At 40.8% G+C, this 26291-nt stretch overlaps 1 protein-coding gene across 3 annotated transcripts in view; it reads right to left on the reverse strand.

Moving 5' to 3' along the window:
- OGDH (oxoglutarate dehydrogenase) overlaps positions 1–26044 on the reverse strand; it is a 65227-nt gene extending 39183 nt beyond the window's left edge. For all 3 annotated transcript variants that reach the window (XM_054998524.1, XM_054998523.1, XM_054998525.1), the window contains exons 1-3: positions 25976–26044; positions 17379–17627; positions 1622–1810 (exon numbers count right to left, since the gene is read on the reverse strand). In XM_054998524.1, the coding sequence (XP_054854499.1) occupies positions 1622–1810; positions 17379–17600 (411 nt within the window). In that variant the 5' untranslated portion in view covers positions 17601–17627; positions 25976–26044. The remainder of the gene's footprint in view (positions 1–1621; positions 1811–17378; positions 17628–25975) is intronic.
- Between the last annotated feature and the right edge of the window lie 247 nt (positions 26045–26291).

Consider the following 26291-nt stretch of genomic DNA (forward strand, 5'->3'; position numbering starts at 1 on the left):
ATCATAACTGTGTCACAGCAACAAAGACAGCTTTAGATCCCACTGCTGCAAACTGTACCTCTGAAAAGGAAGATATGCAGCAGGGCATCTTCTGCAAATTTTAAGGCACATGAAGGCATATACAAGTTAGAATATTGTAAGGCACTCTATCTGCTTCTGTCTGGGGCTGCCCTTGAAGAAGATGCAGAAGCTTCAGTGGGTACAAAAGGCAGCAACCAGGCTTCTGTCTGGGGCAGGCCATTTGGGACATAGAACTCCTGTGCTTCAGTATCTGCAACGGTCACCAATTCGCTTCCAGGGCCAATTCAAGGTGCTGGTTTTTACCTTTAAAGCTCTTTGTGGCCTGAAACTTTCATACCTAATGGACTATATCTCTGAATATACTCCTGTGCTCTTCAGATGATCGCCTTGTTGCTGTGCCCTCTCTTTGGGCCAGTTCACACTTCTTCAGCTCTGGCAGGGGCGTTTTTAGTGATAGGGCTTCCTGGTAATGATCTGCCTGGTAATGAGGTGCTGAGCATCTTCACTTCCTCTTTCTTGAAACGCATGTAAAGGCATTGTTTTTACCTTTCCAGATGAGTGAACATTGAAGGCTGCTTATTACATATGTAGTTGGATTCCTAAGTTGTTTTTGTTCTGTTTTGGCAACCTAGGGTTGCGCTCATAAGCTATCTTGAGTCCTTGGTAAAAGGCAAGGTCTGATTGTTTTAATAAACAGAAATATATGGGATAAAGCACTTCTTCAGGTACCCCAGGCCAAGGCTTTAAAGTTTGCTCCTACTGTGTCATTTCCACATTGTTTACTATGTCACGTCAAATTGCTTATGATTTGTTACAGCTCTGTATTGATTTCTGCTTGTTTTCAAGTTTCCATAACCCCACTCCGTATTGTACTGTGTATTGACTATCCCAGCTATTGATTGTATTGACTTACACTATGTTATCCGCCTTGAGTGTCAGTGAGAAAGGTGGACTAAAAATAACGTACATAAATAAATAACGTATATTTTGATTCTGGCAAGCCAAAACCTACTTTCAGTTTTGGACAAACATGTTAGATGCCCCAAAATGGTAGAAATGTTCCTAGCTGTTTCAACACTTTTGTTAAGTTTTGAAAATTGGTAGCAGGTAAAAGACACGTTTGGAATTCAAGTAATACCACACTAATGAGGGAGATATCTTGCATGCCCCATATTGGATTACGAGTGGTCCATGTAGAACAGCAGAATTTGAGTCCAGTGGCATTTCAGAAACCAACAAAGTTTTCAGGGTGCAAGCTTTCGAGAGTCAGAGCTCCCTTCTTCAGACACCATGCCCATGTAGTTTAAGCCCCAGCTTGATAATGCCCCCTTCACCCTGTGCAATAGCACAAGCAGTAAGTTTTTGGAACCATCAGACATATCAGATGAACTCCACTAGGCATTTCAACTCATCTCTCAAGTGAGCTGGATGCTAATGCTGGAAACAATATAATCTTATTCTCGTTGTCCCCCCATTACCAATTTTTGAATTTTTTAACAGTTGGTTTAGGCTTGCACTGAGCAAGGAAAGAAAGCACAAGTCCATTGACAAAATGAATGCAATGTAATCACATTCACTACCAGAAGAAAAGCAGCCTTACCTGATATGCCCTGATAAGCGACTGGACTGCAAGATGATCTTCCACCAGTTTATCTACATTTGGCTGTGCTTGAAGCAAAGATTGTGCGTGTGTCAGAGTCGACAGACTGGTACTTAATGGAGGGGGGCTTTGGTAAGCAGTACCTGGAGCAGCTCCAGCATTGGCATTGCGAAAGAATATGTCCCATGACTGGAAAAAACAAACAAACCAAGAAGAAATGTTTGCTTACCGGGAATCACCAAGTCATTACAGTTTAGTATCTGCTTTTCCACATTGTCAACAGTAGCTTGAGATTTTCTTCTGTCACAACTACATGCTTTCCTATACAAAATGCTAGAGTGATTAAAAATGTAGAAAAAGCTCCAACAGATGAAGTCTTGTATTCTCATCCCCTACATCCAAGCATTGCCTTAGATCCAGGTACCCTCGTAGTGATGTTGGTGAAAAAAGCTCTCCAAATTACTAGGCACCAGCATCAAGTTTTTTTAGTGGTTGAGCATATTTGATTTCTCCCCCCGCCCCTGTCCTGCTTCTGAAATAGGAAAATACACCACAACAAATACAATCTGTTTGCTTTTGACTTACTAGCAATAGTGGGTACCCAGAAACAAAGCCACCAAGCACAGGTATATATATGGGTAGGAAACAAAGGCGACACAATGTTTTCCACTTGATTTTGATCCCGTTCCAGTTGTGGCCACTTAGGAAGTAGCAGCAGTGCTGCAGACATGGGTTATTGGATTTCTAGCAAAACTTACCCCACTATCACTATATAGCTTAAAACGTATTCAATAAGCAATTAACTGTAATATTAGCCAGTTAACCCTGTAGTTAGAATCATAGAATTGGAAGGGGCCATACAGACCATCTAGTCCAACCCCCTGCCCAGTGCAGGATCAGCCTAAAGCATCTCTGACAAATATTCATCCAGCCTCCTCTTGAAAACTGCCAGTGAGGGGGAGCTCACCACCTCCCTAGGCAGCTGATTCCACTTTTGAACTACTCTGACCGTGAAAAAGTTCTTCCTAAGATCCAGCCAGTACCTTTGTGCATGTAATTTAAGCCCATTGTTTCGGGTCCTACCCTCTGCTGCCAACTGGAACAGCTCCCTGCCCTCCTCCAAATGATAGCCTTTCAAATACTTACAGAGAGCAATCATGTCCCCCCTCAATCTCCTCTTCTCCATACTAAACATTCCCAAGGCCCTCAGCCTTTGCTTGTAGGGCTCAGTCTCCAGACCCCTGATCATCCTCGTTGCTCTCCTCTGCACCCTCTCAATTTTGTCCACATCCTTTTTGAAGTGAGGCCTCCAGAACTGCACACAATACTCCAGGTGTGGCCTGACCAAGGCAGTATAGAGAGGGGCTATGACCTCCTGCGATTTCGACGCTATGGCCCCTTTGATACATTCCAGGACTGAACTAATACAGCCCAGGATTGAGTTAACCTTGTCATGTCCAGCCACAAGGAAAAGTCTGAGGCTAGGCTTAATGATGACTTAGAATTAAATTCTCAAAACTATATTGATGGAAATATTGGCTAGACTGTACCTATGCCTGGCAGTAGATACAGGAGCTCTGGACAAATAAGTAAGCAGAAGCAACTAGGAGCCTAACACAGCAATCTTAAGCAGAGTTATGCCACTCTAAACCCATTGATTTCAATGGGCTTAGACTGGAATAACTCTGTTTAGGATTGCAGGGGGGAAAATTGCCGAACCATTAGTACTTTAGTTAGTGCCCCTTGCTTAAGTTACCTAAAAGCCAAAGGCATCATACCATGGAATCTATTACCTTCTCCATCCTTCAAGATTGCATCTCTCAATGAATTAATTATCAGAACTTTTACTCCATCATCATAATTACAGAGAATCCACTCTAAGCTAGAACAGTATATCATTATTTCCAAAGACATGTACACAAGGTCATATGCAACAAGATATAGCAGTTGTTACAAGGTGCTAGTAGGTCTGCTATAGTGATTTTCAGACTGAGCTATGGATCAGGAAAGTCCCTGGTTTAAAGCTAGTTTCTGCCATGGCCTTAGACAACCTACATCTCACAGCATTCCCCACCTTACATCTTCAGTTTGGGGTTTTAAACTTTTAATCCAACTTTACAGGCTGTAAAGATAACAAGTCAATGTATGTGAAATGCTCTGTGTAGTTGAAGAATAGAAAAAGTCAGTATAGGACAAACACTACTCCAGTTCTCCAGCTGTATAGAGAAACAAAAAGCCTTTGAACACCGGATCATATTAGCTGGAGAAAGGTCATTCTTCCCTGGGAAGTACACCTTGTGAGCTCACATCATGTGCTCCTGGACTAGTATAATTCCTGGTCACATGCCATTGTAGCTATTTCTAGCGTTTCCTATTTGTGTCAATTGTGAGCCACAAGATAAGTTTGAGCAACAGACCTGAGAAAGGATGCCTTGGAAAAGGCTTGGACACAAAGGACTCTGTGCCCCAGAGAAATTCTGAGTTTGCATTTCAAAAGCTGCTGTCAACAAACACAGCCTTGCCCCAAACTTCTTTTGTAGCAGAGGCAGTTTGCAATATGGCAGGAAGAATAACAACATTATAAATTGAAATATAATAATAATAATAACATTCGATTTATATACCACCCTTCAGGATGACTTAATACCCACTCAGAGCGGGTTAGTATGTTACTAACCCACTCAGAGCGGGTTAGTATGTTACTATTATCCCCATAACAGCAAAACACCCTGTGAGGTGGGTGGGGATGAGAGAACTAGAAGCTGTGACTGACCCAAGGTCACCCAGCTGGCTTCAAGTGGAGGAGTGGGGAATCAAACCCAGTTCTCCTGATTAGAGTCCCGCGCTTTTAACCACTACACCAAACTGGGTCTGGTAAGGAAGAAGTTAACCATTCTACTGAGCATGCCCAAGGTCTTTAACTCACACTTTGGATCTTGCATATGGCCAACTTTTTCGCAATTCACAGTATTTACCAAAATAATAAATGACACACAAAAACCTTACTTCTTTGTCAGGTATTTGGAGCACCCAAGACCCAAGAGGGCTACAGCAACTACGGCTCTGTTTTGATATATATTTTTCTATTGCACATAGCTAATGTAGTAATATCCAATAAGCTGCACTGATAAGCAGAGGGAGGACAAAGACTTTGTGTTTCTCCCCATACCTGCCAATAAACCTCTTCCCTCATCTCCTAATATTTTCCTCGCTTGGTTTAGAAGGCGCACACCATTATCACCTTTATACAAGACAACTCAAAAGACACTGCTTGCTTGCACAGAAGACAGCCTTTTCTGGTTTGATAAACTGGTTGCAGTAGTGCTATGCAAAAGATTTCTGAAGCAAGGAAAGCGCTTAATGGAGCACCCTATTATTACAAACCATGCCTATCTCTTACAGTGCTGCATAAAAGAGCTAGTTTGCTTGTATTTGCTCTTATTGCTGACCTGAAATACACCTAGAAGGCCACATACAGGTAATCAGTATTTATGAGGACAGAGGAAGTATGAACTGTGCCTTTTTTTGGTAATATAAAATATAGTAACCTGAAGGTAATACGCATGCTAGGGTAAGGAAGGACGTTTTCAACTAATCACACAAAAATCAAGACAACTGAAAACTTGCTTTGTCATCAGCTGAGAGTTCTCTACACTGTTGCCAAATATTCAAAGGCTGTGGGAAAAGCTGACTCACTTGGGAGAACATTCACAAAAAATAACCCCCTACCCATCAAATGAAAAACCCCACCCCAAAGCCCAAGAAAAACCCACTCCCTGTGTCTAGAATGCAAAGACAAGACTTTCCATAGTTGCCATTAATGACATTTAACACAGCCAATGTGCAGTTTACAGCTGCTGTATGCTAACACCTCTGACTAGTTAATTGAAAGATTGCAAAACACGGTTGTTAACAACAGTGGATACGGCAAATCAAAGCCAGAAACGAATGACCCGTGTTCTGTTCAATACAAGTGATATCAAGTGGACTAGCATTTTTACCACACAGACATTTACACAGTGCCCTAAAAGCTCCCAAATCAGACTAGATTCCTAGCAATCTGAGACAATTTGATTTTCAGCATTACATAAACAGTAGCCTCATTCCGTCGCAGTAGTGCTGCTGTCCTATTCCCATGTAATGGACTGGGAGAGCAGGAGGAAACCCTCTTGCAGGAAGAACAATGAGCTGTCCTGTACATACCCTATTATTTTTTTAAGTACTAAGGAGTTTTGAACATTTTAATCACGGCATTTATCACTTTAGTCTTATCTCACCTACTGCTTTTCCTTTGCCAATCTTCCTCCCATCTGTTTCCCCCTATTTTCTAGCCCACATGACTAGAAAACCCAACTGGAGAAAAAGTGGCAAGGAGTTGCAATGTAAAAGCAATATGAGTGAGGAAGCACGAAGTCCCCTTACCCTCTACTTCCCACCTGTAAATGCCACCTTTGCTCCTTTTTTTGAATATTGGAAGCCAACATGGGACTGGGAATCCTGAGATAGCATGCTAAATGTGCTATATTTCCAGCAGGAGTAAAATCCAGAGGATAACCAAACCTAGTTCTTACCAGTTTAAACCTCAGGAATGCAAAATGACTGCGTGATACAAGGAAATCACTCAGCAATTTTCTTTAAAGGTCACTTGCAACTACTGATGCTTTGCAGATGTATCAAAAGTAAACTACTTATAGATTTTGCATTGAAATGTTCAAATAGATTGTATATTGTGGCAGAGATCCAGACACCTTCTCAGGCATATGCAGAGGGCTTGTCCTAGAAAAACAATTTCTAACTGCTCTTCTCTGAATGGCAGATCCTCCCTCCATTCCATATTTTTCAAATTTTCAAGTTTAGAAAAATAATCAAGTTTTCCATGAGGGGCTATAGTTCAAAAACAGACAAGTCTAAATAAAGTCTCTCTGGATCATGGAAATACTTTCACAGCTCCTTGGATCCTGGCCCATACTTCTAACACGCTTGGCTAAATCTTTCCTGATACTACCACCCTACTTTTAATTTAATGAAGGCTTTATCCTTGGCAAGGGTTAATGTTCATGGTATCTGTAACCAATTTAGAATATATTGCAAAGGAAGAAAAAATGTATTTCCACAGAAACCTGTGGAAATACGTTTGACACACTATTTCCACAGAATGCTTCTGGGAAAGTTATACTTAAAGACTCCTGAAGGATTATTCTGGGGTTTAAAAATGCTGACACAAAGACCTAATTACAAAAACTGAAGCTGAAAATCAGCAGATATGGACTTTAACAATGCAGTCCTAAGCAGTGTTACTCCAGTCTAACGCCACTGATTTCAATGCACTGAGTCTGGAGTAAATCTGTTTAGGATTGCAGTTCAAATCTAATTTCCCTTATCAGCCCTCAAGGACAACAAAGGTAAAGCAATTGGTATTAATAAAGCTTGTAGAAGGAGAGAGAAAGCCTTGTATGAACAAACGCAGCTGAAAATAGGAAGTTTCTAAAGAAAGACTTAGTGATTCCTTTGCCAGAGCTGACTCCTACACACCTCAAGATAAAACTAGAAGATGCAGATTAGGTTCATTTCGTGACTTGCTATAAAAAGGAGCATGCCTTTCCTTACAACTTACAGAGAAGGCAAAGCTCCCTGACGGCAGCTCCATTCAGTAGATGGAACAGTCCGCTTTCCTAATGTTCCTCCACTCATAAACAGTCATTACAGTCATTATGGCTGCAAATTCATAATTGTATATAGTTTAATAGTTTATTGTTATAAAAAAATCAATAAAAAAACAACAACAAAAATCAAGACTGGCGGTTGTGTGATAATTCATACCAATTTGACTGTGCCTGGAAACCAAATGAAAAACTCTTGTCTTCCACCAACTGAACGTATACCACACAGCTGCCTCTTTCAACTACAGTGGCATTAAATGTACTCAAAAGTTTTTCGCTTGAGCGAAGTCAGACAATACTTGACTTCATGTGAACGGTGGGTTGGATCCAACCAGCTTTTCCATCTCATCCCATTCCCTTCCGCTCCACATGGCTTTTGTGCCTGCAGGTCCCATGAATCTCAGCACAGCCTTTCTGAGTGGTCAAAGAGGATGTCTCTTTCCTTTTCCTCTAGCAGAAAAGCTAGTAGGTTCCAACCCATTATACATAAGTCCACATCCACTCTACTGACACTGTGGCCAAACAAGGCAAAGCCCTGTCTTTCTGCACTCACAGTTCACAAAATTATCAGTTTCCAAAAGAAATGCTTTTCATTTTGTTAGTCAATGTTTGACCAATTCATTGCACTGCAAGATTTAGCAAGTACTGATAATCCAGTATCAAATTCTCATAATTAAGCAGATCAATTTATATTTGAGATCATATTCCACCATCTGCCACATCCTTTGATTGCAAAACAAGCCACTCTAGGCTCAGTTCACAAATTTATGCTGGAATAAAAATTTTGTTCTTAATGATATGTAAGACACCTCTTTATTTTCACTGTAACAGACCAACATGCATGTGGGAAGAGGCAGCTGGTAAGCATTTGTAAACTGACATTTTCCCAATGCATTTCAAAGGGATCTGTGTACTAAACTCATGTCCGCAACACACTTTGGACTATAAACAAAAATGTGCCATCAGTGAAGTGTGGGTTACAAAATTATCACCTTCTACTTAACAGCAATATTGCCTGTCAATTGTTGGGATTGATCTCTACAAATTTCTGTTCAAACATACTAAAGCTCACGGACCCATTTTTTTTTTAAACAGATAATCATGTAAGCTTAAAGTTCTACTCTGAGGAACTATTGTGAAACAGTTTGACCCATATATTTAAATAAAAGAGTATGCCATCTTTCCTGTGTTCAAAGTGGGTTTACAATAAAATTCATGAAATGTTACAAGATTTCATAACAGTTGCATAACAATAATAACCATCTAAACCACAGGAACTAATAAAACAACGTCATTATAAACCACCACCCTATTTGCCAAATATTTGCCAGGAGAAAGAAAAATGTCTCCCCCTGCCCTTTGCAAAACAAGAGGTAGGTGATTACAAAGAGAAGGGTCACTAAAATGTTGTTACTTGCTACCACTGAGCTTACCGGCCAGATTCTTGGAACTGTTAAAAGCACTTGCTGTCCTAACTTCAATTTATGTGGGACACATATGAGGAGAATGCTTCAGATATGAGAGTCCCAGGCTATGAATGCTTAAAACTAGCACCCTGAGTTGAACTCAGAAGCAAATGTGCAACCAATAAACGTGGTGCTGTGTTATAAGCATATGACACCTGACAACAGGTAACAGATGATGACATGCTGGAGTTAAGAAAATACCCTACAATAACTGCTGCAGAACTTCTCTTGGGATTGGCACTGAAGAAATGAAAGCCCAAACATCAGGATATAGTCATCTCTGCATTTAAGAGGCATTCTCTAGGAAACACTTGACTATTATTGTGCTCCTTTCTTTTGTCTATTTACTTAGAAAATTTAAATGCCTCCTCTCTAAACACTGGCCGCTCACAACTAAAACAATACAATAAATCCAAATGAACATAAAATAAACATTGAGCTGTGTAAAATGATAATCATAAAACCATCCTCGAGCTAGAATCAGACTGAATTAAAAAAAAAACGAAATTCCTTCACCAGGGTTAAAAGGAGTATTTAGTCCTGGTGCCTAAAAGAAAGTAAGGTGGGTGCCAGGTGAGGTTCAAGGGGGAGGGCATTCCGAAGGAGAGGCACCACCACTGAAAAAGCCCTGCACCTTGTTGCCACCTGCCTCACCTCTGCAGGCAGGGAGCTCAGAGAGCTGAGCTAGCGAACTTAATGGCAAGCTGTTTCTTCATCACAGCCTTCTGCAACTGACCTAAGTAGAACTAACATTCTCAAATACTGCTAACCAGATTCAGATAAGCATCTGAGAAAAGTACTGCAAAGCAGCAGAGTTTGATCATGTGGACGCTTCTTATATTTACTGATAGCAAGCCAATTTCATCTGTGTGCGCAGCACAATTGGAGCACGTGGTGTTTTGGAAAGTTTTGTCAGCACATACACAACAGGTGCCACCCGAAGTAGCTTACAAAGTAAGTTTCGATCCTGAAGAAGACAAAGGAAAACGAGGAAAGAGTAACAAGGGGTGGATGAGGGTGAATAGAGTTATCACAAATTTAAGCTTCTTTTGGAAGGAAAATAAGGGATGAGACCAAGGGTCACTCGCTCACTAAGGCATGTTTGCAGCTGGGGGCTGAAGTATGAAAGAAAAGTAGTGTCCTGGGACCAATGCCAGGCACCAAGGGAGAATGAGTGGAGTTGTTTAAGAGAGAAGGGGTCCTTCTGATGGTAAAGGGCAGACGATACAGTGTGAAGGTCACAAGTAGGGATAGACTGGGAAATAAAGGGCAAAACCAGAGCAGGACAAAGCCATGACAAGCTTCAACGATAAGGAGGTTCCGCTGCATGCAGAAGGGGATTGGAAAGGATTGCAGGAGGCAAATCACATGACTCATCTTGCCTCCCAAGCTGCCTTTTCCTCAATTTCTACATAGGAACTTTAAAAAGTATTTGTGATAGATCTGCCTAATGTTCCATCTCAAAGCCTTTAATCCCTACCAGTTTTTCTAAGTCTATTGTCAGCTTATGATACCTCTCTCTGATCAACACTGGAAAAATCCACTCCTCCCTCCTTGCCCCATGGCTAAATCCCTAGTTCATACTCTGGTAGTCCCCAGTCTTAACTGGTGCCACCTTGTCCTCTTTGGCCTTCCACTATCCCATCTCTGCCCTCTTTCTTTTATCCAGAACACCACTGTCAAAAAGCCAAGAGTGGAAAACACAAATCCTGAGTAAGCAGAAGTGAAAGACCAAAACAACCCTTCTGAGAAACACAAAGCACAGATAAACTGCATTTCAGGGAAGAAACATGGAGGACTTGAAGGGACTGGGAGGTGTGAGAGAGTTAAGGCAGTTGCAAGTAAGAGGGGGGGAAATTTCCATCTCAGTGGTCAAGAAATACTTTCCCAACCTTTTTAGTGGGGCATTCCCCTCGCCTTTCACATTTTCCTATCCTAACCTTATCTGTCGATATCCACCTTTGGACTGACTTCCCCATCCAATGTCACAACCATGCTGTTGATCTTGTGTTCTGAAAACAAGATCCAAGTGACAGTGTGGTAATGAAGCTAAAGGGGAAAGAAGGGTAGACATTACAGTGATGATCGACATGGATGTTTAATTCAGGGTGGCTAACTGGTGACCCGCCTCAGCCCCAATTTTTATACCTTTCTCTCATCCCATGTAAGCAGCAGCTGGTCTGACCAACATAGCTTCTGGAGTATTTATTCGTCCTTAGAAAGCAGTAGCAGCCAGGGCAATTTTTTAACCTGGTTGACAACCAAATTAGGACTAAATGACAGGAATGCACATTCTTAGCATTCCTTAACCATTGAGAAATCATCCTCATATTCCTTTTGTTTATTTCAGCAGGCTTTGGCTGCATTGATCTTGATTGGAAATAAATCTACTTTAAGAATACATGGAGATTTTCAGAAAATAAAACTTCACTTTATAAAAAGATTCTATGCTGTGTGGCAGAAGCACAAAACCAATAGAAAGCCTCTTAGTTACACATTTTTAATGCTGATGGCCATAGGCAACCTTTTCAGTTGCATTCTTAGCACTTCATCCAGAGCAACTGGACCTGCCAAAATCTTCTTAGGATGTGTCAGGAGTTCAATATTTACTTCTTTGTTCTCCAGTAAATAGTTGGGAGATCTCATTCACAGTAATGTTTGATTAGTATCACTGCAATGGAATTAAGTCATTTTATGTAGATATCTCAAACACTTCTACGCACTTAATTCTATTCAAAATGTCATACTATACAATCCTGATACCTTAGTGTATTTGTTTTATCTATACGTGTAGAGCTCAATAAAGTTCCATGTCTTATCTCTTTCTATCACTGTTGTACAGAAACACATTTTCACTACCTCTCCACTAACCACTTTGCACGGTGCAGGCTGTACAGAATGAAGATCAATCAGTGAAGGAAACTAGCATTAAATTGCAAACAGTCTACTTAAACTTGTTAACAGTGACTTGCATTTGGTCCTTATGTGATGAGCTATAATGCTGAGTGACACTTAAGTTTAAATTAAAAGCCATTGCCAAATAAACTCTTCTGCTCTTCGTCATCTGCATGCTTAGATTACAGCTGAATATATATATTGATAATGAGGCAGTTTAGCATTCTATTTTATTGGCAAGCTTGTAAACAGCCACAAGTGTGGTTGCCTGAATAACTGTAGCATAATGAAACAGCTGAGGAGGTTGCTTTTATAAGGCCATAGGATTGTAGACTATAGCAATGTTTATTGTACATATCGCTGTGTTTTTACTGCACTGTGTTCTGTCTCTGTAATCCATTTTCTGACTTATATGCCATGTCTTACGGCAGTTTTCTGATTGCACTGTTTTCCAATTCTGTAATTGCAGCCCTACTGCATTGTTAATTGGTTATGCTGCCTGACTGAATTTTTAAAAATACTTTGTAATCCTCCTTGAGTTTCAAGGAGAAAGACAGGCAATAGAGGAATTGTGTTTATTTACAACATTTATACCTCTGCCTTTCTCCCCAATGAAAACCCAAAGCAGCTTACATTATTCTCCATGTCTTAAAGTGTTTAACTATAAAATATGCACTAAGCTACTTTATGGAGCTCCTATTTGGATTTCCACTTCCAACGAAGCGATCGAAAGAGTCCAATCTAAATTTCTTAGGAAAATCTTGGGGCTTCCAGCTTGCATACTTTATGCGGCAATTTGCCTCGAGACAAACCAGAGATGTTTAGTTACAAAGGCATGGACCTCAACCTTCAAATTCTGGCTTTGCCTACATTTTCGAAGCGGGCCTAATAGTCTCATAATGTATATGTTACGCGAGTCTAACACGTGTGACTGGTTGAACTATATCGAAAGGAAAATTACATTGATGGGGCTCAACATAGAAGATCTGTACCTTTTATCTGAGAAGAATGCTTTTATTAGGATTAAACAGAGGCTAATTGACATGGAGATGCAAGACCTTAGAAGCCTCGCTTCGGGACATTGCTCTCCTATTCAATGGGGGATTCCATTTAGTGATGCGCTGGCAGAGTATTTTTCCTGTTTAATCGATCCCTGTATTCGAAGGGCATTTATGTTGGCCCGTTTTATTGTGCTCCCTTCTGCTGTACTATTTGGGAGATTCAAAAAAATCCCATTTGGAGAAAGGTTATGCCCCTGTGGGATGTTGGAAATCGAGGATACAGCCCACGTACTTTTATCGTGCAGATTTTATGATGATTTACGTGCATTTTATTTGGATTACCTACTGCAATCGCTGGAGGGCAAATCTGTTGAGAGTAAGATAGTGAGTTTTTTTGGCCTCAACCAAGGTTGAAGTCACTGAAATGGTGGCAAACTTCCTTTACCGTGTATACAAGAGGAGAAGTGTGTTTAGAATGTTTAACAATTAACAGGCTCCGCCTGTTTTCAACACTGCTACGGTTATGCCAATAAAGGTTCTGTCTTGTATTCTCATTGTCTCCAGTCTATCCTCCTCATGACAATAGTTAGGCTGAGAGTGTGTGACTGGCCCATGGTCACCCAGCAAGTTTTCATAGCTGTGGGGGGCGGGGAGTGCAGAATCCAAACCAGAGTCTTCCACACCCCAGTCCAACACTCTAACCACATTCAGCCAAACTGAATGAAGTAAATAAATAATAAGATTACCTTGTAAGCAACCATAGGAAAATTATCTAGATTAGAAAACAGCTACCATGGGTATATGCAGCAAGGTGTGCTAGTAAAAATGGGCTGTGGCAGCCTCTAGCACTTCCAAGATAGTGTTAAAATGGGTTACCCAACTTCAGTATTTCATTAAAACATCAAGGACATTCAGCCTCAAGTTCAGAATTGATAGCTAAACCTGGTTTTCCATGCTGTGCTTGCCAAAGATGTACCAGTTCCATTTCCAGTGGAATTTGTTTTTTTTCCTTTAAGGGGAGATATATTCTGTCTTGGATCTCTGACATTAAACATATCTTTAGGAAAGCCCTTTGGATACAAAGCCTGGCACGTTACGGCATAAATCAGATTATCCTGGTGACTCTAGAGTGTTCTGAACTTTGAGCTGCTGAGAGTTCACAGCTCAGGAGAGTTGCACCAGCATGTATGACCTCTAAACTTTTCTGAGGGGAAATAACTCGAGTCTGTTGAGATAAGACAAAAGTGAAAGCCAAGGGACTGTTTGAAGGTCAGCGTGCACTGGCATATAAACCAGATCAGCAGGCTTAGGGTAGAACTAGCAATGGAAGGACAGTTACCAAGACAACAACACCACTTTATCAGGTTGAAGGAAGGTTTGGGAGAAGGCCAGGTCTGAGGTAGTTTGAGGACAAGGGCTAGAACAACTTTTAATGCTACATGGAAGTACAGCCGTCAAGTAGTTCAGGATTTATTTATTTTTAAAGGCAACTGTGGGCTACTTTATATTTGGAGTTTAAATGCACAATCAGTAAGTTCCAGCCTGCACCTTGACTAATAACTCCTGAAAACTGCTGCCAAGCTCCTCTTAAAAGGCTCCATATTGCTCACTTGCCTTGGATAGAAGAATTCTGATAAACAAAAGGAATCCGTGATACAGCTCTGCATAGAAATTACAGCAGGAAGAACAGGCGCTACACAGGATTCCCAAATAATTGTACGCACATCTTATTTATCTATGTTCATGTTATGCTTCACATGTTTGTGGGAAACACCAGTAATGATGACAGCCATAGTAGTCTAGTTCTGCATTTAATTGCATACATCTTGAGAAACAAACGTTCATGGCTTTCAAAGGTCTTTATACAGCTCTGCACTTTAAACTGTATTTATAGTAATGTGTGTGGAATCTTACCTAGAGACAGTTTTACTTTCTGATAATCTCAGTGTGTTCTTTAAGCAAGTATCAATCCAGTCATGTTTAATGTAGATAAGGGAATATGGGAATGGTCTCTAAATGGTGAGAGGATTACAATGTGTTCCACAGCTGTTTGCTCCTCTTAACTTTCAGCCCTTACTTGACTGTCACCTGAACAGATATTGACCCCTAACTTTCTGCTAGATCAACCCTAGGTAGAATAATCTGAATTTTGCACCAAAACAAACAAAACATCCAACTGCCACATTACTTTCCCCTAACATTGCGTATTTCACGCTCTCAAAAGTCTGCACACTAGATTTTTGGCTTAGATCAGCAGATCTGCCCACACATCCCCCAAGCATTAGTTTGGATTACTTCATGTTCGCCCCTTCTCAAACAGAAGGCTTGTTCCTATTGGATGAAAAAGATGACTTGGCTGATATAAACTTACCTAGTACACAAGCTCAGTTCACAAGAGCAAATTCTATGACCATCCAATATCCACTTGTCCACTTCTTCAGAAAACTTATGTAGGTACTAGTGTTGCATACTGACTACCTACCTGAACCACATTCCACTGAGGGACGCCCTCAGTGATCTTGCCTCAGTTACCCACGCTCTAGTAATAGTCAGGCTTGATTATTGTAATATACAGGGCAAGGTCTTTGAAAAGTTAAAAATATATTACTTAGCTTATTAACCAGAACATATTTTAATAAGCATATGACACACGATATATTATTATATTATGAGACCTTCACTGGATTCTAGCTTGTTTCCCAGAAAAATTCAAAGTGCTGTTTTTGACCTCTAAAGCTGGGCTAAATGGCCTGGGCTGAGGATAGCTATAGAACTGCTACCACCTCCTTCTCCAACCTGCTTATGTGCTAAGATTATCCTTCAAGATTCTTCTTTGGTTGCCCCAGCTCCTGAGATAAGATAGGTGGCAACCAGGAAAAGGATGTATGCCCCATTTTTCAAACTCCTTAAGAGAGATCTGGGAGATCTGTCTGGCACCTTCTGTTTGAGTGTTAGGCAAAGTCTTTGTCAAACAAGGAGTTTGGTTGCGATCAAAGGTTTTATTTGCTTGCTGCTTTTCTGTTGTTTCCCCACTCTGTAGCAATTGGGCTCTTGGCTACTTCTGGCTTGATTTTAAGCTGCACATCAGCATTTTAAAAGAAGTATTTAATCCAAGGAAATGGCCACAAGAATTTTCAGGTGTTGCTGTCATATATCTACTAGTGAAGGGAGGCCATGCTATGCAGATAAAATCCCCAGGGGGAAGGCTTTGCAATCTTCTAAGCAAACACGTTTCTCCTGATACGGTGACATCACTGAAGTAAACCAGAATTCTGTTTTGCCAAATATTCATAAATCCTAAGCATATTTAGAATGAGGTACTGGAGTTTATTGATACCATTTCAGCAGTGTTATGGTGGTGTCCCTTACTGGAAACACATGCCTTTAAAAAAAAAGGAGTGTCTATTTATGGCTCTGTGCACTATGGTTCACTGAACTCAAGTCAGAAGCTCTCTCTCCCAGGACACACAAATAACTAAAACTTAAGTACAATAAGGGAGGGGTATGTTAATTTCAGTTCTGCATGACCTATGATCCCCCCCCTCACTAGGATCTATGCAGTCTTCCGAAAGGCTTTAAATGTACAAAACAAGAAAGAACACCAGAATCTCTTAAGACTTGACAAACCTGTGTTAAATCGACCTGCTAGTTAAGAACCTGCCTTGCTCATCTAGACCAGGATTTACCTTAGTCCAACGTTCTTTACAATAAATTGTAAAAAGCAGTGGCCACTGAGTAATCCAACATAACGTCAGCTACTTTTTGCCCATTGGGACGGTTAAGCAAAAGACCAGTATGCATCAAGGAGGAGAGAATCTTCTTTGGTTAACTGGAAATACACCTTTAAAAGACTTCTAATCTACACTAATCACTAGCCTCTCTCCAGTGCATGGATGGATGGGAAGTCTATTTAGAAGCAGATTCTGCACCTAATCTAGTTCAGTACCAGTAAGTATTATCCTGTCCATTTTTTACATTTATTTATATTTTTACTATCATGCCCTACTGCTTTGAAAACTACCCATACATAGTTAGGGTAACCCTAAAAATATTATATTAAGAGTTATGACTTCCAAGGGATTAAATGCACAATGACTTTGAAATCAGGACACTGCTGCGGTTTTGAGCACACTGTAGAATAAACAGTCACATGCAACTATCACAGCAAAAAGTAATGACAGCACCATCAAGGTCACCCCCTAAGTTTAAGTACCATCTGGCAATATAAGCTCCTGCGGATTATAGTAAACTAAGAACTAGCAAGTAATCAAGTATTACCCAAGATAAAATATTCACAAAATTTTAGGTCCATGACTCAAAACTACTAGAGCTTGAACATAATGGTAGAACATATCTTAGTGCCTCTTTCCTATCCGAAAGGTTCTACTCAAACTACTGCAAACAGGATCATGATTATTTCTTCAATGGGCACCCAAGGGAAGCAGCTTATCCTTGTTTGTATCCATGCTGGAGCCAGGAAATTATTCCTCCAGGGAAGGCAGCTATAAACTTGCCAAATCCATTCCAAGGTCGACGATCTCATGGCTGTTGTCCTTTGGCAGTCAAACGTTTTCCATTCTTGCAAAGTGGAATGGATTCAAAACAACTCCAGGATCTTTGGCCAGCTGAATTCCACTTCAAGATAACCTGTACTTACCTGAAAAATCAGTGCTCATATCTGTGCACCAGCATGTAAAGAGAGAGAAAGCTGTATCCGAGAGAGGCTGCTCCTTACCTTATGTACACTTTTGGGATTTTCCAACCAAGCATAGTACATTTCCTCCACATAGTTCGAACTAGTTCCACTCAAAAATGGCTCAGCAGCAACAGGCGCACTATAGCACCTGATTTGTTGAAACGTCCTTGGTGCTGCTGGTTTGTTTTGAGAAATTGTCTTAACAGTCTGTGAGGCCGTTAGAGGCCTCAATTTAGTAGCACAAGTCCTTAAGTGAAACATTTTTGTTCTGCAGCCACAGACAGGTTCCTGTAGGGAAAAGAATAAAGAATGACTTAGCCATTAAAGAAGAATTCATAGGATACAAAGATGTAATTGTATCTGATTTCCACCATTTGTTTCCATATCTGCAGAGGAACTTCATAATTAAATTTCTTTCCTATTTCTCACTTAACTCACCAACAACTGAGTGGAGCAAGTCAAAACCTGTTGCTATAATAAGAGGAATGATGGCCACAATTTAATGCAGAGTTGAACACAATGGATCCAATGAGCTGCTCTGAATTGCGTCTGATAGATGATGCAGCGAATACTTCAGTAGCTTGACCACTAGGTTGTACAGAAGACACTGTTGGTGAAATTAACTGAAGTCAATGTCCCAAGACTAAGGTCAGACAGTTGGAAACGACAAATCTAAATGATAAAAGTAATCCAGTGTCTGAAATAAACTGTAGCAAAAGCTACAGGATCAGACCGAGTTCAGCATGGTATTTCTAACGGGCCAATCATCTGTCTCCACAAATGTAAATCAGAGGTATTGACTCCTCTGCCCCAGTACTGTATGATCCCACTGGCATCAGCTCTCCTATATTATAAGCAGACATTAGTCTGCTTATAACATAACCCATAACCTGAGTTGCCAGAAACTGAACTCAGTAGTTTTGTGCAGGCAATATATCACTGTCGCATGGTAGGACCATGTTAGCATCTGTATTTGTTTCCAATGAATGTTGCCTTTTCTTCACCCAATGCCTCACCGCAATAATCTAAATCTTCCCATCAAAGAACTATCAATCCAGTCACTGTATGCATCATACAATTCCATAACATGAGCATCATCGTTCCCTGCCTGAATGTGCAGAGCCATTAAAATGTCACACTCTGGGAAATTAACTTCAGTAGAGTTTTCCAAACCATTCTTCAATTCAAAGTATGCTAAGGAACATAGTATATGGGAATAGCCAAAAGCATACTTTAACCGACTGCTAAATTAAAACCTCAGCCTTTTCTTCCTGACAAAACTGGAGTTTCCTACAGTTAAATACTCCAATTTTTGTAGAGGTCAAAAATGTCAAAGTAGCACAAAATTGGATGCACATACCCTTATCCTAACCCATCTCATGGAATTGTTGCGACGATAAAATGGAAAGGGGAAAATGTTGTAAATCGCTTTGGGTCTCCAATGGGGAGAAAGTCAGGGTATAAATCAAACAAAACAAAATGCTCACACTATAAATCATAGCCTCCTGACCGATCTTGAGTGAAGCTGGTGAGCTCAAAACATTGCACAATTCTCTGTTACTGGAAGATTTACAAAAAAGTCATCTTGGAGACATTATCAATTATGTCTTTCCTATTCAGCAAATCCTAACAAGTGGTAATAGTAAACATTTCCCTCCCCTTAAAGTCAATGCTAACTGCAAAGTAATTATAGTTAAGGCCTAATTCAGCCTAGTAACTGTAGATCCATCTAATCCCTTTCTTTGAATCAGTTCAGAAAACTCTTTGTTAAAAGCTGCCTTCAGATGTTAAACCAACCAATCCCTGTCTGCAAAGAATACGAACCTGGCTTTTGTTGTTCTCATATGCTGTCTCTTCCCTCCACTCATGGGTGCAGCACAATCAAAGGCTTTCTGGGGTTTCAGAAACCCCAATTTGCCACGATGTCCTAATGTAGGCACCATGGTAAACTGGCATTTGCTTCCTCCTCACAAACTTGCTTTCTAAAGCACCCGGTCCAATTTGTCCAGGTGCCCAGGAAAGTGGAGTTTGACTAATGTTTCCCAAACCAGGAAGCCTTTAACTGTGCTTCACATGTAATGAGAAAAAGGACAAGGTGAGCAAGCATAGCAGCAAATTAGGTTTGAGTTTGAACACAGCTACAGACTTGACTGAGACCAAGTGAGAACTGAGTGACTGGAACAGGACAGAGTATTCCTTTAAACAGAATGGGGAAAGATAATCAGCATGCTTCAAAATTCCTGTGATAACATCATAATGAAAGGCATCAGATCAAAGACATCAGGCACCCACCTCAGCCCTTGTCTAGTTACTCCTGCAACTCACTTCCCCAACAGATAATTTGCCTAAGCTTTAAATTCCACCTTCTTACATATATGGAAGAGGCATTTTGTATGATAGCTTCCAAAAAGGCAGAGTGTTTGGAAAATCAGTCACTGAGATAGAAAATCTGCATGGTTAGGATTTCAGTCAGTGAGATAGTTAAACTTTAGGAAAGAAGTTTAAAGATTAAAGAAAAGAGGATTATTCAAGACTACCTCAAGTTCTTGAGAACTGAGAATGATGTTTTTTATAAAACATACCAAAGTGGCTTATCTTGTTTTTCTCTATTTTATCCTTACAACAACCTTGTGAGGTAAGTTAGGGTGAGCATGTGTGAGTAGCTCAAGATCACCCAGCAAGCTTCAATGGCAGAGTGGAGATTCGAACCTGGGTTTCCCAGATCCTAGTCCAATGCTCTAACCACTATACATGCTGCCTCTCTTTTATCTAAGCACTATACCACCCTAATTAAATGAGCTACATTATGCCACTAACAGTGCAGCCCAAACCAGAGTTACACTCTTCTAAGCCCAAAGAGGTGTAAGTCTGTTTAGGATTGCACTGTTAGTAATATTAGAACAATATTACTGCGGCATCTTATACAATACTGTGCAAAGATCCACTAGCGCGTGGCAAGAACTTGTTCTTTATCAAGTCAGCAAGGGCGTTTAAAGTCTAAAAGAAAAAAGAATTAGAGCTTTTCCAAGCAGTATTAAAGACAAGCAAACAAAAGCATTAGTCAGTTTAGTCATTTACAAGTTCAATACACTTCACAGATAGATCAGTGGCCACTTTACTACCCTTAATCCGAGAGTTTCAATCCATGAAGTTTCTTCAACTGTATCCCACCACTTTAGCTTTGATCATCTGTCAGAGCGGTTTATGCAATAGCAAAAACTACCAGTGATAACTAACTGGTTTGAACAGCACTTATTTGCTATCGCTACTCATAATAGTGTTAACATGAGACTCTGTCTTCTGAATCTAGCTACTATACAGTAGTTATTTTCATCATGTCTGAAAAAAACTACAGTTCAATTGAACAAAACTCAAAAAATAACCTATTTTGAAACCAAAGTGTCTTATTTTTAACTTTGTAATATTGTGTTTTCTCTGAACTATAATGTTGCTTTAAATTTAGATTTCATTTAATACAAAGTTTGTGAAGTAGAATCCATAACCCATATGATTAAGCCACTTCAGGAGCTTCACAAATATTATATTATACTTTTTCTATATATGTGCATATATATAACCCAACTCTTTGTATCAGGAGGATCCCTTAAAATCTGACCTCAGCCTTAGGTATGTAACTCGCTTAGCAACTCTGCATACACAACAAACTGATTTGTTTCACAACTGTTGTTTCACTTTGCTACATATACAATTCTGTATTTCATAAGATATGTGTCCTGCATGACCAAGATTTTGAATGATGGTCCTAGGTAGCAAAGGTTCAATTTAGTTTCCTGTTCCAACAACTAGGTAGCAAGCATGCTTGTTGTAGAAATTATGAATTCCAAAATGGAAACACTGCTTTAAATTGCCTCAACATAAAACAATTCTTCTTCCCCAATCTGATAATTACTGCTTGTATGGCAATTTTCCTGGCTAAGACTCTGCCGTGAGCGTCTTTGGAACGATCGGATTCATCTACTACAGCAGTGGCCACCTTCTTCAGTCTGGACCTCTACCCCATGACATCAATGTACTGTTTCTCTTGGCCAAAGAACCTGGCAAGCAACCCTCCTATCACCACTGCAGAGAGATGACTTTCCCCCCCAAAAAGCAGCTGCTACTGGTAAGAAGTGCTGCCTTAGACTCTGAAAGTGGCACGGAGAATGAAAGGGAAGGGGGGAGGTAACGCAGCAACACAAATTGCCAGTTGGGCATTCTTGATATACGAAAATAACTTCCTTTAAAGGTGCTGTTTTGTTCATAACCATGCAGCATAATGCAGCATAAAGTTACCTGAGACTGATCCACATAACTGTTGGTATTTATATTTCCAAAGAGACAGCAAGTCTTGCTTCTTTATCTCAGCATGCTGTGATGCAGCCTGAATTTTTTTGTACTGGGCAAAAAATAATTTAACTAGCTCCTAAATAGCTTTGTACACCATCATCTTAGGACTATCACATCTTTCTGATAGGATTCTTATTGTGTCCTTTACTGGCAACATTTTTTTTGTTTCTCCCTAATTCCTCATGTGTTTAATATCCAGTCTGAGGAACACTCAGGTGAAACTCCAATGCTAGCTAGTTACCTTGCAAATTCTAACTGATCATAATAAAAGCATTATGCCATGGCTACTGTTTGGATTGGTTTTGAATGGACGAATCCAGTTGCAAACACTCTGTATCTTCTAGAAAACTTCAGCCTCCAATCCTGCAAAAGCTACTACAGAGCACCATATCACATGGAAACCCTTTTTCCATCCTGTGAACTCAGTTGACTTGGTGACAACCCTGACTCCAGGCACTTGTAACCTGTTTGCTTCAGGTTTTCTCCTGAACCCTGTACTGCTCCTAAACAAAAATGTGAAGGGTCATGTGTGACCTGATTTCTACTGGCCTGGGGAGGAAAAGGTCGTCACTCTTGTTATTTTTAGCAGATGATACCCAATGCAATTTAAAAAGTAGTCAGGCACTTACATAAGGATTGCCTTGGTTTCATGGACTATCTGCTATTAGACAAGGAGGTCATATAACCAGCAATCAATTCACCAAAATAACTATTTGAGTATCAATAATACTATATTAACACCCGAGAAAGGGGGCGAGGAAGGCCTTTAAGGAACATTCTTTAGAGCCATCATACATAAGCTACATTTTTCCCTTTTAAGAACAAGTCAACTATACAAATTCAATGGTTTGTGCTTCAAAAAAAATTCACTTCATAGAGGACATGAGACTCTTTCGAACTTCATGTGCTCAATAAGTACAATTGTTATGGGTACACTGGAGCATACTGCAGAAAGTACGCAAAAGTAAACATTCAGAAACACATAGGTTGATCACATGTTACTGTTTGCTGTAAACACAAACACATATAGACCCACACCGACTGTGATTAGTACATGAAGTATGGCACCACTCCTAAAGAGAGAATCCAGTGCTTCAAATATAAAAAAACATCTATGGTTTTGGTTTCAGATGGACCCAATTGAGTCTGCAACAAAGTTCTTTTCCACATACAGAAAAGCAGGAATTGTACTGCAATAATAATGGTTTTCTATCGCGTCTTACAATGAAACTATTCCATGGATGGATAAAATAATTGTGAGAGATTTCAACAACTTTGGCCATAAAGAATGTAAATTTATCTCATAAAAATATAAGTAATAGCTAAAAATAAGAGCCAAGGGTCCTAAAAAATTTGCAGATGGAGAGATGAACTGTGGGGAGATCCCCCCAGTAGAGGAAAATGAGGCAGCTCAGAGCTCCAGTTATGCATCCCTGTCACTTGGGAGGAGAATGACACATTAAATATGATAATCTAGAGCAAATTTATGTTTAGTATGCAGCATGAGGTGTAACTGCTTATGGCACATGTTAAGCACTCCCTTTTCCAGGTACGTCTGCTCAGGCAGGATGTATACATTAAAGTGAGTCATTATAGGCCTGTTGTACACTATTAACAATAATAATTATATATAGTGTGGATATTACCTGCAAGCTATAACCTAATTTACTTTTATATAATCAACAATTCCACTCTTAAGGTGTCTGGTAAGGTTAGCAGGAAACATTCCTAAATGGTCTATATTTGCTTATACGCAATAACTGAAGTCACATAACAGGAAGAAAACAGAAGTCAAAGACAGGTCTTGCTAAATTTACGCAATGTACTCAAGCAGAGGAATGAGCATAGAGATGGAACAAATATTTCAGCCCAAGATGAAAAGTGCAGCTTACTTAATAGGCTTGCATGAGAAAGATCTCGAAGGGTCTCACTATACATGAACTATTTTGAAAACTTGCTGGCAACTTGTACAATATCACAGCCTGGACAAATAGATAGCCACTTTGCAGTTTTCTCTCTACTGCTGCAAGAGTACACGGACAGAGTACATGGACAGGATAAACAGCTACAACCCAGCAGAACCTTGAATTCAAAACAGTGCCATTACTTACAAACCTTACCACGCTATACAACTAATCCCCAATGTGTCGCCCATGAGTGAAATAGCAGGTGATGAAATGATTCTTGGCATTCGTGTACTGCACTGCTTCTAGACTTTTCAAGTTCCCTAGTTATTGGTCTTTCACTCACACTCCCTCTTACCTCCTTTTTCATTCCCAGTACCCTTCATCCTAACTCCCCTCTCCCTCATTTTTCAAGTTGGAGTCAAGATGTACTAAAGACAATATAATAATGCAGTGGAGGCAATGGAATGGGCGGAGTGGCGGTGGCTTTCCACAAAATAGCCACAGCTAGGCAACAGGCACTCGAGGCTCCATTTTTCTTCATTATTTGCTTAATAGCCCCAGCAACAGCTCCACCAACAGAAGTAAAAGGGAAGGCAGAAGTACCTTCACTTTGAGAAATGAAAGCAAGTATCAGAAGAAACAGAGAATGAGAAGGAAAATGGAAGTATTACACTTGGCCACATGAACTCACCCTACTTTTCTAGCAGCAGCCACATGCAGAATCCAACGTACAGAGGCTTGTGAGTTCCTCAACGTTCATCTGAATTTGTGTATCACAGGTCTCAATTCTATAAAGTATTTCAGATGAACACTAGAAGCTGCCATAAACCAAGTCAGACCATTGGTCTACTAAGGACAGCACTGTCAATGTTTAGTGTCAGCAGTCTCCAGAGTCTCAGGTAGAGGTCCTTCACATTACCTACTACCTGTTCCTTTTAACTAGACACTGAATCTGTGATCCTTTATATGCAAAGCAGATCCTCTATCAGAGACCTGCCGCCCTTCTACTGATGGACTGGGTAAATATTAGCAAGCTCAGACAATTACACCAGTACCTGAAAGCTTTCCTCGCCACCTAAAGAAAATCTTCATTCTTCCTCTCAATGTTTCATTTAGTTGAACTTTAACTTTTAAAAATACACATGGCGATCGGTTTGGGAACAGGATGATTTCCCCTTCCACCACCATCTTTGGCATATTAAGGAGCAGGTCTGTGTTACATTAATTATCACTCCAGATGCTGAGTGGCAAAATTTTCAGATTTACTTGTTCCCTGGCAGGAAGTCTCGTTAGATCTTGGCCAGGACAGAAAAGAACACATTGTGAGGTGACTTCTATTTCCTGTAAAGTCTTATTAAGAACCCACTTTAGCTATCATCACCTGCTAGAATTAAGCCCAATTTGAACATCAAGTTAGCAATAAGCCCAACAAGCAGCACTGGCTGCATTCCAACTGAACACACATTCTCCTTACTGACCCTTGTGCCCATCTCAGTCCCACACTACCTGGACAGAATTTTACAGTGAAGTTCTTGGGTCTGGGGGCCCATAGCTTGTCATTTCCTCCTCAAAGTACCATGCAGTTAAGGATGCTATATAAAATATTTTAAAAACTGCTAACTTGACCTAAAAACTTGAGAGTTATACAGATAGAGAGCCACAGAAACCTGCCCCCAGTTATCAAAAGCCATAATAAGACGACAGGAGAGGAGAAGGGACGAAGAACCATTTGCCGATGGCAGTTAGGCAGAGGGGAACTTTTAGAGGAAACTGGTTACAGCCACCAGAAGAAGGAGATAGCACCCTTTCATCACACCTGTCCCTGGAGGAGAGCACTTTTAATTGGCAACTGTATTCGGGTTTTTAAAATATCTGTAGTTGGAAAATGGGGTGAAAGAAGCCTAATGCATAAATAAAGACATGGGAAAGGGTCCAGTTCCCTCACCTAGAGTTGCCAAACTCCAGTTCGGGAAATTCCTGGAGATTTTGGGTGGTGGAGCCTGGGAAAGCAGGATTCGAGTAGGTGAGAGACCTCAATGGGGTATCATTCTATAGAGCCCCCCCTCCAAAGCAGCCATTTTCTCCAGGGGAACTAACCTTTGTAGCTCGGAGATTAGTTGTGATTCCGGAAGATCTCCCGTCATCACCTGGAGGATGGCAACCCTAACCCAGGGCGGGTGTTCCGGCCGCCCTCCTGGCTCTGGCCTCCCCCACCCCGTCACGCCGCTCCCAAGGACACTCCGGTGTCAGCACTGAGGGGCCATCAGCGGCTGCTGTGCTAGACGTTCGCCAGCCAGGCCGGAGCCCGCTCCCCCTACCCACCACGCCGCGTCTACCCTCGGCCGCGACCCGCCCAGCCCTCCCCTCAGGCCAGCAGCTCACCTGCCAGCGCCTTGACGGTCTTCCCTCTCCCGGCGCTGAGCTCAGCTTGACAGCGCCAACCGCTGACCACGCCCGCTTCGCGTCTCCGGAGACGTCATCGCGCACGCAAACCTAACCGCTTCTCGGCTCGTCATGTGAGCGAGAGACGGGCCGCGCCCCTTGCGGAACGCATAGAGATAGGGGAAAAGGCGTTCTTTAGATTTCTGGTATGATTTGAACATGCACGGAGAGTGGTAAAGTTCATGGCACCTTCTTGACCAAGGAAAATGGCATCCCGGCGTACACTTTCCTGTTTTTTTTTTTAGAGCACATGGTT

Source organism: Eublepharis macularius, chromosome 14 (genome assembly GCF_028583425.1).
Source record: "Eublepharis macularius isolate TG4126 chromosome 14, MPM_Emac_v1.0, whole genome shotgun sequence".
In the NCBI taxonomy this organism is placed as follows: domain Eukaryota; kingdom Metazoa; phylum Chordata; class Lepidosauria; order Squamata; family Eublepharidae; genus Eublepharis; species Eublepharis macularius.